General features: G+C 38.1%; 1 protein-coding gene across 1 annotated transcript in view; it reads right to left on the bottom strand.

The window, feature by feature from the left end:
- Nucleotides 1–1,409: 1,409 nt before the first annotated feature.
- TTC37 (tetratricopeptide repeat domain 37) overlaps nt 1,410–15,028 on the bottom strand; it is a 47,117-nt gene continuing 33,498 nt past the window's right edge. Inside the window, 11 exon segments of the mRNA XM_010010822.1 lie at nt 1,410–1,500; nt 2,941–3,064; nt 4,656–4,786; nt 6,516–6,668; nt 9,193–9,351; nt 11,148–11,263; nt 11,864–12,013; nt 12,921–13,032; nt 13,140–13,193; nt 13,916–13,988; nt 14,807–15,025. Coding sequence (XP_010009124.1) covers nt 1,423–1,500; nt 2,941–3,064; nt 4,656–4,786; nt 6,516–6,668; nt 9,193–9,351; nt 11,148–11,263; nt 11,864–12,013; nt 12,921–13,032; nt 13,140–13,193; nt 13,916–13,988; nt 14,807–15,025 — 1,369 coding nt within the window. The 3' untranslated portion in view covers nt 1,410–1,422.

The following is a 15,028-nucleotide window of genomic DNA, read 5'->3' as shown; positions in this document are numbered from 1 at the left end:
CACCACTGCAGTAGGAGGCACAAATTTCAAGACCATATGGCAAGGATATGAACTACAGGCTGTAAGAACTTTACCAGGCTTTTAATAGCAGCAAGCTAAAAAAAGTTACAGCTAGTCTTCAGTCACGAGTCTGGCTTTTGCAGTGTTCCCTTTTAGCATCTGCAGTTACTGATAGTTCAAGAGTATGTGACAGCAGGCTGTCAAAGGAACCAAAATTGACCTAAATTTAACAAGAAAATAATCTTTTTAAGGAAGGTAATTTGCACTGACATAGGTGGGAGAACTGAGAAAGTGTGGGAGACAAGGAGGGATTCTTGCCATTCAGAGAGGTTTTTACTCACCTCCACAGAGGAGAAACCCCAGTCAGTTCCTCTTCAAAATGGCAGTGTCACACTTGTGTCTCTCACCCACTTCACAGTGATCCCTGTGCATGGATTGTCACAGAGATGCACACCCCACACACCCGAGCCTGGCAGCCTTCTTTCTTTATGCCCTATACAACTGGTTCCAAGACCAAGTGAGTGTATGTTCAACGCAATCCCATTGCTCACCTTGGAAGCACCCCTTCGTCTCTATGATAAGGGAGTGCATGGACAGCTACCGTGATCAACAGCTTCAAAAACTTGATGGCAACATTAACAGATGAGAGTCATTGCTTTATTTCTTTTATTTTCATGTACGTAAAGGCAAAATAACATCATGTCTGAAGAACCACTGGCATCATCCATCCAATTAAGCAGTCAGCAGCAGAATTACCAAAACATAAACAGAATCTGTTATACACGCTCGTAAATATGACCCTGTCCCTGATGATCACAAGCTTTTCTTGATGGGAATGTTTACTGAAGGCAGCAGTCAAGAGGATACACTGCTAAAGATTAACTAAATATATATATATGTGCGTATTTAAAAAAGTATGAACTGCCACTATATATGAAGTTCCAAATAGATTTGGGTCTCAACTGCAGAACAAAGTATATCAGAAGAATATAGGCATTTTAAATCTCTCAATGTTTTACATCTGTAAGAAAAGTTTGCTGCTACTTAGCTAGTAAGATACTGTGCCAAGAAAACTTTGCATTTAATATTATACTTCTGTGTGTGGCAAAGGGAGAAATACAAACGAGTACTCTCCATTGTGAATAGTGCTCAAGTTCCAGTGAGGAAAAAAACCAAAAGCAAAATTCAGGATTTTTCTTTCAAATAAAGTGTCTTTTTTCTGGTGGGACCCATGTCAACAGGAAAATAATCTACTTTTGTTCAAGAAAAAGTGAAACTAAAGACAAAGTTGCAGTTGGTGCAACGGGAAAAAAAAACAACCAACAAAAACGACACATATAAGAAACCCCAAACAACATTAGGTCCTGGAAGACTGACTATTAAGTTGCATGAATGGAAGATTTTTCACCGATATAGTCCATACTAGGCACTTGCTGACAATTTCTCATTTAGTTCCAGAGCTCTAACATCTTCATTGGCTTTAGCATTTTCTACAAGCACCTGCAGAGAAAAACAAAGAATGAAAAATGAAGAATTTAGAATTTTACTGTTTGTATTTTACTGTTAATCTCAAATGCATTTTAATTTCTGCTATGCTGTTTCCCTAAAAGACTAAGCAACCCATAAGCTTAGATACGAAATACTCAACATGACACACCAGCTTGCTTAAACCCCCCCGCCCCGTAGTGACTTGCTAAACCTCTTGTCACTTGCAATGCACAAAAACCGCATCATCTGTTACTTGAGGCTGAAACCAAGTTTGATAAGTAAGTTGCCTGCTGGCAATGAAAAGAGAAGACTTAAATGAGACCTATTTCCCTGTAGACACATACTTGCCTCTTGCTATACACTTGCTCTTGATTTTGTCTGTATAAATCTCAATTTGCCAAACAGGAGCATTCTCTGCAGCTACTTAAAACTGCCAAAGCATCCTTCTGCCTCACCCTTTTAGATTTAACCTTCCTTGGTTTATTTTTACACACACCCTATTCGCTACTTTTCTACTCATTAAAAAAGCTCCCACAACAGCCTAATGTTCATAAGCTTGTGGCACTTCTCTTGTAATCCAATCACTTTATACATATTAAAAAGGAAAACCACTAAGTAGAATTAAGCAAATCTTTACTCTAGCCATTACTGTTATTGTACTAATTGGTCGGGAGTACAGCTGATTCTGCAGAAGCAAAAAGCACTCATTAATTCTAGCTTTTTTATGAACCCATGTGTGTATATATTGATTTTTGTGAACTCTAAGCCTACTCCCTCCAAACGTATTTTGTTGCAGATTCATAGGTTCACCAGGGAACTGTTGTTAATCTGGGCAAAAGAGCTCACTGTACCAGTGGCAGCAGCGAGGATATTAGTAGGATGAGGACAAGAGTTTGATTAGCAAAGTGATTCTAATTACAAGCCAAAATGAACCACCCCATCACATGAAAGATATATGCATTTGTGAAGTATTGTCAACAGAAACTAATGAACCATTAACTATGTGCTGAAAACAATACACCATTACAAATATAATAAAAATCTTAAGTACAGAAAGTACAGCACTCCACTGTTCAGTTTTTTTAAGATAAGGATACCACATTTTTCAATCCAGGCTTGAGGGAATTACTATTTTTAGTGCCTTAATGTGTTCTGGTAAAATTCTTGTAAAAAAAGGTTGTTGTGTTGACTGAAGAGCCACTAGTAGAATTTTTGCCAGATTAGAGATTTCACTGTTTGTTTTTCATTAGTATTGCATGGAGGATTGGAAGACTTTCAAACAAATGGGTTGCAGTTTGAAAATTAAGGTATGTTTTGTCAGTATGGAATCCTTAAACATTGCAGTCTCCAGAGAAGGCAAACCAGCCTGCTTCCCTCTACCCCACTTCCAAGTTGTGAGCACAATATTCAATGTAAATAGACTGAATTTCTAGGTGAAATGGACTGACTTACATCTATTAATTCTTGATCATCTTTGGCATACAGATGTTGCAGGAGGTACCAGCGTGCCACTGACACTATGGTTTCCGGATTCCCAGGCTGATAAACCAGTCTCTCCAACATTCGACGAGTCTCCCTAGAACCAAAACCAAAACATAAACTAAATCAAATCACCACGGACTAGGTTACACATAACATACCAGTATCCCAGAGCAAGCAACAGTGACCAGGAATAATATAATGGAAGGTCCTTCTACCATCCAAGGAAGTGAGAGAGCAGAGCTGTACATTGTTTTGTTTCCTATGTAGTTGCATTTAGAATGCTAAGGAATACTGCAACCATTGTTATGCTTAATATATTACACTTAAGTTAGTGTTTTAACTAGCATGTAATGCAAATTAGATTGACACAGGAGATTTTATGAATGCTACAATAACATGATAAACATCTTGCTATCAGTGAACTCAGCACAATCTCTGATTTCAGTATGTGATCTGCTGAGCAAATATTGCAGGTATTCTGTTCAACAGCTATGAAATAAGTCTCTTGGAAGACAGTGCACCTGAGAGAAGCAGGTACTACAACAGGTTTTAATAATCCAAATATAATATCATATTATACACAAATATATTTAATCCAGGCACTCACAAAAAGTACTGCAGTTCCTGCAAACATAGAGGCAAGATACAAAATTGCAGAGAAAAAAATTGGAATAGACTACTACACAAAGTCTAAAATTCTATTTGGTTGACACTACCTTCCAACACTGCCAGCTTATACCTAACCAAGATAGTTTCAAATTCACTGTGTCATTAGAAATGAGGTAAAAACTAGCAATTAAGTTTAGGGATTACCATATTCATTCACTGATGCTCCATCAGCTTTGGCTTTCATTTTAAGAATTCTGTCCTTTTATAACCAATGTGATTTCCCAGTACACTGTGATTTAACACAGGCTGTTGAGAGGTTGCATCTGTTTTTTTGTTATTTGTACTTAAGGTTATTTGTTCTTAAAGTTAATTTCTGTTCCAGGATTTTGGAACACCTACGCAGATCAACTAGATCTTGTGATATACCTTACTGTTCACATAAGTTAATATCTGAAACTGTAATAAGACTTATTTTAATTGTTTAAATAAGTTTTCAGCCCAATTTTGTTATTATCATCAACCATCACAATCGCGTTGGTCTGCCTGTTACCCTCCACAAAAGTCCACATAGAAAACAACCCAGTCTGTCTCAAAAGTGGAAGGCTTCCAAGCTCTCCCCTCAGTTTTCCTCCTCTTCCTCAAAAAGCCACGATGAGCACATGGTTGTTCGGGAATGAACACAAGCTTTGGACTATAAGGCCAATTTAGGATCAAAATTAATCTCAGCAGTAGATAGGGTAGTGATATCCGTTTCCAATGTGCTACTTAACCAGACCTTTGAGAATGTATAGACCTCCTGATTAATTTATTTAGGTAACATGCTCTTAAAATAAGAGTTGTCTTACCACTGTTTTTTTCTTAGTATGAAGGTCATACACTTGGGTTTTTTTGAGAAAAGGAGGAAGATCCTAATGCTTCCTGCTCCCCACACTACTCACTCCTCCCTTACTTTAACAACTTCAAGAACTAATTCCTGTTTTCAATTTTCTTTTAGTTCTTGGAGCTAGATATGGGGATAATGACTGTCTGTGCTTTTAGACAGTGTGTTCCATTTAAACATAACAGATCATGCATACCTTGCTCCCATTTTGCGATTATATTGTAGCAGTGCTTGTAGGAGAGCTGCCAGGGGACAAGAGGAAAGTTTCAAAGCTTCAGTTGTTGCCTCCTGAACCAAGGATGGCCAGTGCTCATTTGAGACATTAGCCTACGATAGAAGAAAAAAATAATAATAAATAAAGCGCTTTATTGTACTGTGCAGACTAAATCAGTTCTTCTTTGCAGCTCTCTCGAGAGCAGGTTTAATTCAAGCTGTTCTGAGTTATATAAAATATTTGGCAGATTAGAAAGATATTTCTTTAAAACAAAAAGACAATGAGTGTTTAGAGGAGCCTGAAAAAGTCAAAAAATCTAGGTCCAGCCCTGCCAGCATTCCACTTGCTCTTTAATGCAACGAATCTTTTTTCTTTTCCATACATGTTTTAGTAATGCTTGTTTTAATCACAAAGCCTTGTTTGCTCTTTATCTTGTAAATCTTCATTCTATGTACAAGACTATGCTAGAACGTAGAATTTTTCTCCAGAAGTGACACCATATTTTACTAGAAGTAAAAACCAACTCCAAGATGGCACTTACCTAATAGAGCAACTACTGAACAAATCCCTGTATTTCTTGCCTCAAGAAAAATTTTATTATCTCCTATTGTGTCTGGATAGCATTCAAATTGCTGTACTTGAAGGGGTGCCTGAATTTTCATTTGGACAGATAATTGGGAGACAAGCAATTATCAACCACAGAACCTTCTTGGATCTGAGCAAGGTTTTTACCAGGCTTTTGCACATTTCATTAAGCCAGTCCAGATTAGAGAGGCTGAAAAGAAATCCACTCACTCATCAGGCTACTCTGTTCATGTGAAAAGCAGAGATGAGATAATCAGATTCTTATGTTGTAAATTCTCAGGCTGAATTCAGGCCAGTACTTAAACAAGTAGCATTAAATTAGAAGGTACCTTGTTATCTGTGGAGACATTTAGGAGCTACAGGAAACAGGGACCAGACCACTACAGACAGGAGAAAATCCTACAGATGGGAGGAAAAATCCTGTCACTTGACAAATTCTGCCTTTCGAAGCATAAGGCTTCTGAGAAAGAGACTTGCCTACACTGAGGGGGATTGTCTCTTCTCACCAGGATCCACAGCTTTGCAGCTTTATCCTTGGAAAAACTGACTGCCTTTTATTTTATAAGCACTAAGATATATGGGGTTTCTTTGCCTCATTTTTATTATGGCTGTTAGCTTGATCATCTGTTAAAATACATGGAAAACTGCTAGCCATGATCACAGCAGTATCTAAGTTTCACACCAAGCTTTAAAGAAGTTTGACAATGCACTTCAAGTTTCTAGAGTGACTATGCTTAAAGAGAATAGACACTTGTCAAGAATTCATGTTCATGTGGCCCCCTGGTGCAAAGAGTAGAATAATTTTCTTTATACCACAAGGTACACTTCCCTTAAGATTGTGTTTATACTTAAAGGCACCATATCTAGAAATGACCACACAGCATGAGGTATTTGAAACCTGACTGAAGTCTCCAGGCAACAGTAGAGGGAAAATCTTAAGGCAGTTGTCTGAACAAAAGGATAGAGACTTGAAGGGGAACGTCAGTTTGGATGGTCAAGCCGAATCCGTTATTACAGAAATAAGCCTTATTGAGCAAGTTAGCTTTTTACGTACACAATGTTTCTATGTGATTATTTCACAGCAACATCTCTTTGTAAGAGACATTCTAGAACTGCCCCTTGCAGTCTTATTTTATCCTCCACTTGTCATTCATAAAATGCAAAGTCAGTTAAACAGGTACATTTAAAGACTGCAGAAGCCCTACATCCCACAAACTCCTGTTAAATCATGCAGTTACATAATTTTGATTATCCTACCATGCAGATTTCCAGTGCAAGCATAGCTAGCCTGAGCAGACTGGATAACTTCCCGTTCCAGCTGCCCTGCTGTGATGCCAACTGCAGACTCTTTCTGTAACACATCTCTGCTCCAACCATCATTCGTTGAGACTGATACACATTTGCCAGCCACTGAAAATAAACATCCAACAGAATCAGCTCTGGAGCCACCAAAATACACATCCATTAGGTAATATCATTTAAATTTATGAAAGTACCACAGCATGTTATTGGCTAAAACACCACCACACCCCCAGCCCTCATTCCAACAACACACTGCCCACCACCCTGCAGTGAAATGTAGTCTGCTGCAGAGCTGGCAGCACACCTTACTACAGTAACTTATTTTGGAGTTCCCTAGAACACCCACGAACATGGTAGGTTTTCCCAGCCCACATAAGTAACGCCAGGAACATGAAAGACATTACAATGTGAGCCTGTGCTCACATGATGGGTGTAGACTCTGGGCTACACACCTTCCAGCTCAGCTCTGGAGGGGCAAAGGAAGTAGGCATCAGGATCTGTACGGAGTTCATGCCCCTGCTGCCTGCTCTGCCAGCACAAGACGTCCTGATTTCCTCATGAAGAGGAGGAAAGGATTCTAACTCCTCCCTCTTTAAATCTACAGTCACGTCACATTTTTTTGAAGCAGATGCCATCACAAGTTTGCAAATCCCTGACATGTACATGATATGCATCAAGATGTGCAAGCCACATTTAGAAATATTATTTGCTGGATCACCAAACAATTTCTTATTAGAAAGACAATTCCCTTGTGTTTAAGCAAAAGTACTTAGACTTTTGCTAGCTAAAGACTGTCTGGTGTTAGAAGGGGCAAAATTCTTAACCCTTTCTGATGTATAAAAGTGATTTATCATTAACAAGAGACACACTAGGAAGTATTGATTAGCACTAGTAGGACTGTAACATCAAGCTGCAGGACTGCTTTGTAAAGTAACACATCCATTCATGTGCAGTAAAAAAAGCTTTCTTCGGTTTCTATTCTTTGCAGCTGAAGTTATCTAACACTCAAGATGCAAAGGAGAAAAGAACCCTTGTGAAAGGCATAATGGCAGCTCTGCCAGATCAGTTTTATGTCTTCCTGGTAAGCCACAGTACAAAAGGTATAAGAGACATCAGAACAGTAGCTCAGCAGCACTCCTACATCCTGCAAAACAACTGTTTAGACAAAAGCCAAAACTTAAGCAAAAGAAAAGTTAAAAAGACTCTCTAACCTAGTAAAGCTATAAGGAATTGCGATGGATACTTTAAGTAAAACAGAACATGTATCAAACTCTTGGGAAGTCTAGAAACAGAAAACATAAAAGTACAGATTCATCTATTAGGAAAAGATGCAGAAGCCAGACCTTTCTTAAAATGCTATCCAACCCCGAGAAATATCTTCTTTAATTGGAAGACTGAAAAGATCTTCCTCAGAGGCATCTTATGTGTGGCCTGTATTAGAAAACCCCTAAACACCAAATCAAAACAACCCTTCCACCGTTTGCTTATTCACCCTGCTTGTAAACAAGATGACACTTGGCTATGCAAGAGATGCTTGAACAATTTATATAACCTCCAATTCCATTTTCAAGATATAATACTAAAATAGAGAATACAATCATGCCTTGCATGCTCCCATACTTTGCAAATCCAGTCTGAATGACTTCTGCAGTTCAGAAAGATGAAGTCTCTCAAACCAAAGAAAACTGCGTCCAAAAAGCACCACAAATGATTCTCCGGTGTTCCAGAAGAGATCTGCAGCCTTGTAACAGGTGAAATGAAGATCTCTACAGTAGCCTTGCCCTAATCCTTTAAGACTGAAATCAATTTTAGTGAATCTTACCACAAACAGCGGTTTATATGTTCAACAGGCAGAGGGAGCACCATAAATGCTGCAACTACATAAAGGACTCTAAATGTACATGGGATTTTTCTAAGTAATGTGCTGCTAACATTGGTAAGGAGGATAGTAACTGTAACTAACAGCAACAGTTAGGAAATAAATAAATAAATATGCTGCATCACCAGAAAGATCTCTTGGCATGTGTGAGACAGACTTCTCAGGTTGTCTTACAGAAGAGCATATGAAGTTAGTTACAGCACCTTCATATTAGCTAAAAATGATCACTCATAGTGCCATGGAAGAGAGCGAGTGAAGACTGGTACTGGGAGTGATTTCTCTTCCCGGCAGACTCAACCTACTCAAACGAATGGTGACACCTGATGTCAGGCGATCACGGAGAAAGAGACTTACTTAGGTTTTCAGATGCTGAATAAGGAATTGTATATTACTATATTAGGGAACTATTTACTTCCACATATTCTTATGGGTTATGAAATACTTCATGGGTTTCTGCTCACATGCCAAGTCACAGGTCCCTAAAGATACAGGTACCAGGGGTTTATCTCAAGTTTTTAATTCTCCTGCCTCCCCATCTGCTGCTTCTTACTAATGGTTGTTATTATTTCAGCTATTAAAGAAAGTTAACATAATGTTACACCTTTATAATTAACTGAATATGAGCTGGTTTTTTCCTGTCACTGGCTGTTGGTGGACAAATAAAAGCAAACAGTGTAACAAACTCTCACCCACTTATAGTGCACACTCTACTGAGAGCAGCACACCAAAGTCCAGGAGAGGATCCACACTTACTTGCCAGGCTGCAACTGAAGTTGAACTGGTCATAACTGTCTTGCGAAGCTCCTCCAGGATGTTGTCTGGAAGTTCTTTGTGAGACTCCAACAGCTGCTTACACTGAATTTGTCTCAAAAGCAAAAACAGAGCTGGGTGCTCAGGGCAGCTTTTTAAACCCTAAAACCAAAACAAAGGCTCAACATAGTATCAGAATTATCATTTCCAAATAACAGAAGATACTTTGTTCCATTTTGGTCTTTACAGAATACTGCATTGATAGCACGTTCAGGATACTTGCAACATGGCATTTTCCTCCTACTCTGCACAAAGGAGTGTTCCAGGAATTGACACACGAAAATAGATAATGTTATTCTCTCCTCAAAATACATCTGAAGTACATCCTAAATTTTGTACGTGTCCTATCCTTAGAGGTTTCTGAAACAAAAGTAAATGGCAGACCTCTACTTCTCCTTTGGTTTCATAATCATTACAAGTTTTGGGCTAATGGAGGCAAAACCCTGTCCTGTGGCTAAAGTGACCTTGAGTATGTTCCAAGCAATTTCAATTCTCCCAGCTAAGGTGCTTTTTCCTTACTGGAACACAAGCACTTTACTAAACATTTCCTGTTAAATAACAGCAGACACCCATAGAGTACTTTTTTGGAATACACGCACAAAAAAAGCAAAGACAGAAAACTAGCCATCTTTGCTTTAGACTTTTCAGGTGAAGCATGTGAAGCTTCTGCAAGTCACAATTCATGTTATTTTACCTGTTTAAATCACAGTGTTTCCAAGAATTTTAATGTAAACCAGATCCATCCTAAGAAACACATGTAATTTTCAACCATATCTTTTTTTTTAAACACAGTATGTTGTCTGTGAGGCCTCAGCAAGGTCCTACTTGTGAAGAATGCATAGACATGCAAAGACTTTCTGAAAACACAACAGAAACTGCTATTTGTATTTGCTGCAATCTTCCCCCATTAAAAAGCGTGGAATCATGTTGCTCATCTCAGAGAACGACTGCAGTGCCTGACTCATCATCCCCAGTTATACTGCTTTCTGAGAATCCTGGGGGTCAAAACAGTCTATGAGAGTTTGTGGTACCAGAGAATGTTACTCTTGTTTCTTCACAAATTGCAGGCACTGACGGTCCTCTTCCCAAGCTATTTAACTAACCAAACCCACCATAACCTTCCCCCATGCCCAGATACCAGCTTGTATGTCTAGAAATCTCTGATCCGTTAAGACAGGTGAGTAGACATGCTGCCTAGAAAAGGAAAACACCGCCTCACCAAGCAAACAGACAAGAAATAACATCTCAGAAAATCAGCATGTTCAACGGATCTGCTGGGAGGAGTTTTGGTGTTTTAACGCCCTTCACTGTTGATACAGAAATGCCATAAACAAGAAGCACGTTTGCACGGGATTAGTCATTTTCCATTATGAAAGTCAGGGATGTGTGCTGCGGAGTCCAATTGGGTTTTTGCTATCTTCTGCCAAGTCTTTGGTTCATGAACATATGAAATACACACAGTTCAATCTCCTTCCCTAACTGTGTTGCCTCAAGATTTTTCTTTTCAATAATTAAACTTGTAGCATCCACTTGTGGCTCTGAAATGGAGTACCAACACAATAGAGCACAAGACATTTAAGTCCCCTGCAAGTTTCCTACCTGGACTTCTTGCTTGAGTTTCTGTAATGTTTTGCTTAATATTAGCTTAATGAATAAAGGTGGGAAGGGCAGACATAGCTTTGCCATGTCATATACTGCTTGTTTCAACTAACAACACAGTTTTAGTGCAAACAGATTAAGTATCTTGGTGAGGGAGAGAAAATGCCAACAACTATGGCACCTTGTAGATCTGATGGAACAGAGAGTTGCTAATTCAAAGACTACCTTTTTGTAAAATAAACTCAAATCATTATTTCTATACAATTCTACCACAATCTGACAGTTTCATGACATCATACCTTGGTACAAAGGGCTTCAGCTTCTGAGAGTTTACCGGTCTCCTCCAGACTGGTAATAGCTTGACACAGACACCAGTTTTCAAGAGTCCGGACATAATGATGTGGAAGGTTATTTTCTCCAGCTGCAAAAACACATAAAATGCTTAACCAGATTACCGCATATGCTGTAGTGCTATACCATGTCACATGCTCTAGATGTGGTAAGGGAGAACTTTACAAGTATTAATCTGATGTGGCTTCCTTTGTTAGTAGCAACATTTAGAAACTGTAAAATTTAAAGCAAGAGAAGGGAAAAAAGAATACACTATTAGGGCTAATAGTTTGGGAACAACCAACCAAATACGGAATTTTTAATTCTGGTTTTGAAAATCTCTACAGATGCTGAGCATGACTGAGGCTGAGGTTATCCCTCTACTGGAAAAGTTACAGAACTCAGGAGTACTTTACCCTTTCCTTGTAAGCAGCATTCCTGTGCTATAATACACCCATCCATCCGTTTAGACATCACAGTTCAGCATTACTATTTTAAAAAAGCATTTGAGGCTTTGGAGGGGAAAGCAAGCCTCAATTAGGAAATTAACCCTAGCTGTGCCTTAGGATTTAGCATTTTTATATGATAAAATACAGCTCAAACTACTACTGAGTTTGCAAGCTTCCAATATTCAGAAGGATATTACAAGCTTAGAACATTTCAATTATATTTTACTTTTTTAAACTAGAAAACTTCTATAGCTTACTTTTGGCTGAAACTGTAGATACAAGTGTCATCTCTAGATCCGTTCGCTTTGGCTGAGTGTTGTTTAGACAGACAATGGTGTTTTCAGCATGACAGGCTGCCATGAGCACTGCCCAGGCAGCAGGATTATCTACAAAAGAATGGTTAAAGGCAACTCATGCCCATTCTAAATATGCTGTTAGTACAGTTAGAAAGGTCTTTACCATTCCCAGTTACGCCAGCTAATGCCAGTGTCAGCTTTATCCTGACCTACCCCCTGGAACAGCAACTATGACTTGGGACAGCAGTCTCTGTCCTGAACTGGACAGAGCTCAACTAAGGATGATAAACTACCATCCCAAAGGTAATGAATTTTGCCAGCAAAACGAAACAAAGCTTGAATATTTAACAAAACAAAATGCGAAGTATACTGGTTTTCAGTAGCAGTCATAGTCTTGTGTGTGCCTGCAGGAAGGTAACTGAAATTTTTAACTTGCAGCCACACTAATGCATCAGATCAAAATTACAATAGAAGAAATAATGTTTGGTATTTCACTGTCAAGACAAATTAGCACTTGAAAATCCCACTACAGTCACACTTTTTACATTTAACGAAGATCACCATTTCATAATAGGAGAACAGTTGCCTCTAGTTCATAACCAGCAAGCTGCAAGAGAACATTTCCCATCCAAATTCTCAAGATGTATGAATAAATCTCGTCTGCTTGTTGTAGCATACAGACTGAGGGAACATGCATTTTTCTTTCTGCATGATATACTAAATAATAGTTCTCTCTTCTGCTGCTGAGGGATTAAGAAATCGCCCATGTTTTCAGAAAAAACCTTAGAACTCTTTTTCTTGTCTGCTTTAATTCCCCATGTCTAAACTCAGAATGATATTTAAAATTTCAACTCTAAGCATTCTCCCCAGATCATTCATGGATAACCTGTAATAAAACAACCCAAAGAAAGTAGATTTTTTTTTTTGTTAGCGTAATAATTTTGTTTCTAATGGATAGAAAAATAAAAATCACTACTGTGTTTGAGAAAAGAGTAACCTGGATAGAGGTGGATTGCCTTCTGAATATTTTTCAGAGGATTGTTTTTCTCATCTTCTAACATGTGATGTCCTGCTGCCAACTGATTAACTGCAACGTTCACCAGGACTTCCTATAAAACACAACACAAAAGTAACTTAACACTTTAAGTGATCAAATGGAATTAACTTTAGGATTGTTTATGGAGTTTATAAAGTCTGCATTTTTAGAAAGCCGAACCTTTGCATGGTTTACATCGAGTACATGTGCAACATTTCCAGCTACAGCTCCCCCCTGCAAAATTAGAAAAAAAATAATTGACTTGGTTATATGACTGATTAAGAGATTTTATACAAAATGTAATGCCAAGATCTTTTTATCTTTGTTAATCAGAAACACAAAGTCTGCATAATGACATCTCTTCCTTGCCTACAGCATGATCTCTGTATAAAAAAACTAGGAACAGACAGTCAGGATTAGAGTTTAACCGTATGTTATGCTTATAATTTTAGTCTCACATAGATGGGGAGTTGTTTTCAGGTGATATTTCTGTTTCCATAATGGATATAGATTAAGACAAAAAGTATCTATTTGGAGAATAACTAATAATAAGCACAAAAGTGGCAAGGAAATACTGGCTAGTGCAAGAAGTGAAACTGACTCGATTAACCAAATTGAACATATGTAAATCCTAACATATATTTATATAGAAACATACATAATGCATAAAACTAAACAAAAAAACATACATAGCAGAGCCTTTTCTTGTTGGACTATTTCTAGCAGTTCTTTATACTTCAAGAAGAAAAAGAATCACCACCCCATGAAAGATGCAAATAACTGAGTATGTGGCTTCAGTATATACCTGTGCATTGCTCAGTATGTGCTTGTGTATACAAACTTTAAGTTTTCATATTAACTAGTGAATGTCCATGTACTGAAAAGTGTTGTTTTTCCAGCTAAGAAATAACACAAGACTACTCAGGATGTGAACAACACACAAGCAATGCACTTACTTTTGTCTTTTGTGGCACATACAGTGGAACTAGCCGAGACAGAAGAGACCAGAGGGCAGGATTATCAGGGTTTCTGGGAAAAGAACAATGACATTAGACTTCATGGTTTAGCTATGAACCTGGTCTTCCATAACTCATTATACAGTTGCTGTAATTCCCAAATAGATCTTGTTCTATTAAGACAACAACCTGCTGTGGTTGAAAATAGACACAGATAGTAATTTACAGCAAACACCACAACACTGAAGTACCTTTCTGGTTAAAGAAATGAAATGTACAATATGCATATCGACATTCATGGGAAGAAAACAACTTCGGGACTAAAGGTCTTGTTCTTACAGCATGAAGAGCAAGGAATTTTAACTGCAGTCTGAGAAAAAAAAATTGCATAAAGAAGAGTTTCTGAAAACACTTGGAGAGACTGAGATGTGTCATACTTAAAGGCATTGATAAAAGTTCCCCCTTTCTAGAACGCATTTAAACACAGACATTTAGCCAACAGAATTAACACCTTCAGAGGCTGTTTACTATTAAATAAAAGCCCTTGAGACTTTTCTAGGCTGAAGTTTCTGCTACATATGATAAAAAATGCTTTCACAGAACAGTGAACTGATCTAGCTACTAAAAGAGCCACCAAAACAGAACCAGAAAACCCATGAAAATAAGCCATGAAAACTCTTGTCATTTGATCCCATAAATCAGAAAGCAAGCTTCTGGCAGCTGATGCTGATGTTCTCACCTTCAGTGAGAACACTGTGTTTGAAAAACAATATTTTTTTTTAAATATTTTTTTTAAGAAGAATCCTGCAATGGAACAAAGGTTTGCTTACTATTCAATATAATCAAAACAATGTATTTACATGGGAATCTAAAGAAAGACAAAAGACATACCTGTGTATTGCTTTGGAGATTTCTCTCTGGACCCCCACATTTCTGCCTTGCAATGCATAAACAGCAGATGCAATAAGGCACCTCTCATAGATCTTATCTTTTCCTTTTTCATGCTTCAGTAATTCTTTTAGGGCTGCTGTTGCAAGTGTAGCATCCTCCTTTACAAGTCCTAGTGTGCACAAAGCCATCAGACTTTCCATACTAGGTTCCTTTAATGAGCTG

Source organism: Nestor notabilis, unplaced genomic scaffold, assembly GCF_000696875.1.
Source record: "Nestor notabilis isolate BGI_N333 unplaced genomic scaffold, ASM69687v1 scaffold5200, whole genome shotgun sequence".
Lineage (NCBI taxonomy): Eukaryota > Metazoa > Chordata > Aves > Psittaciformes > Psittacidae > Nestor > Nestor notabilis.
Note: the sequence above shows the minus strand (reverse complement) of the source record. Positions and strands in the feature narration are given on the sequence as shown.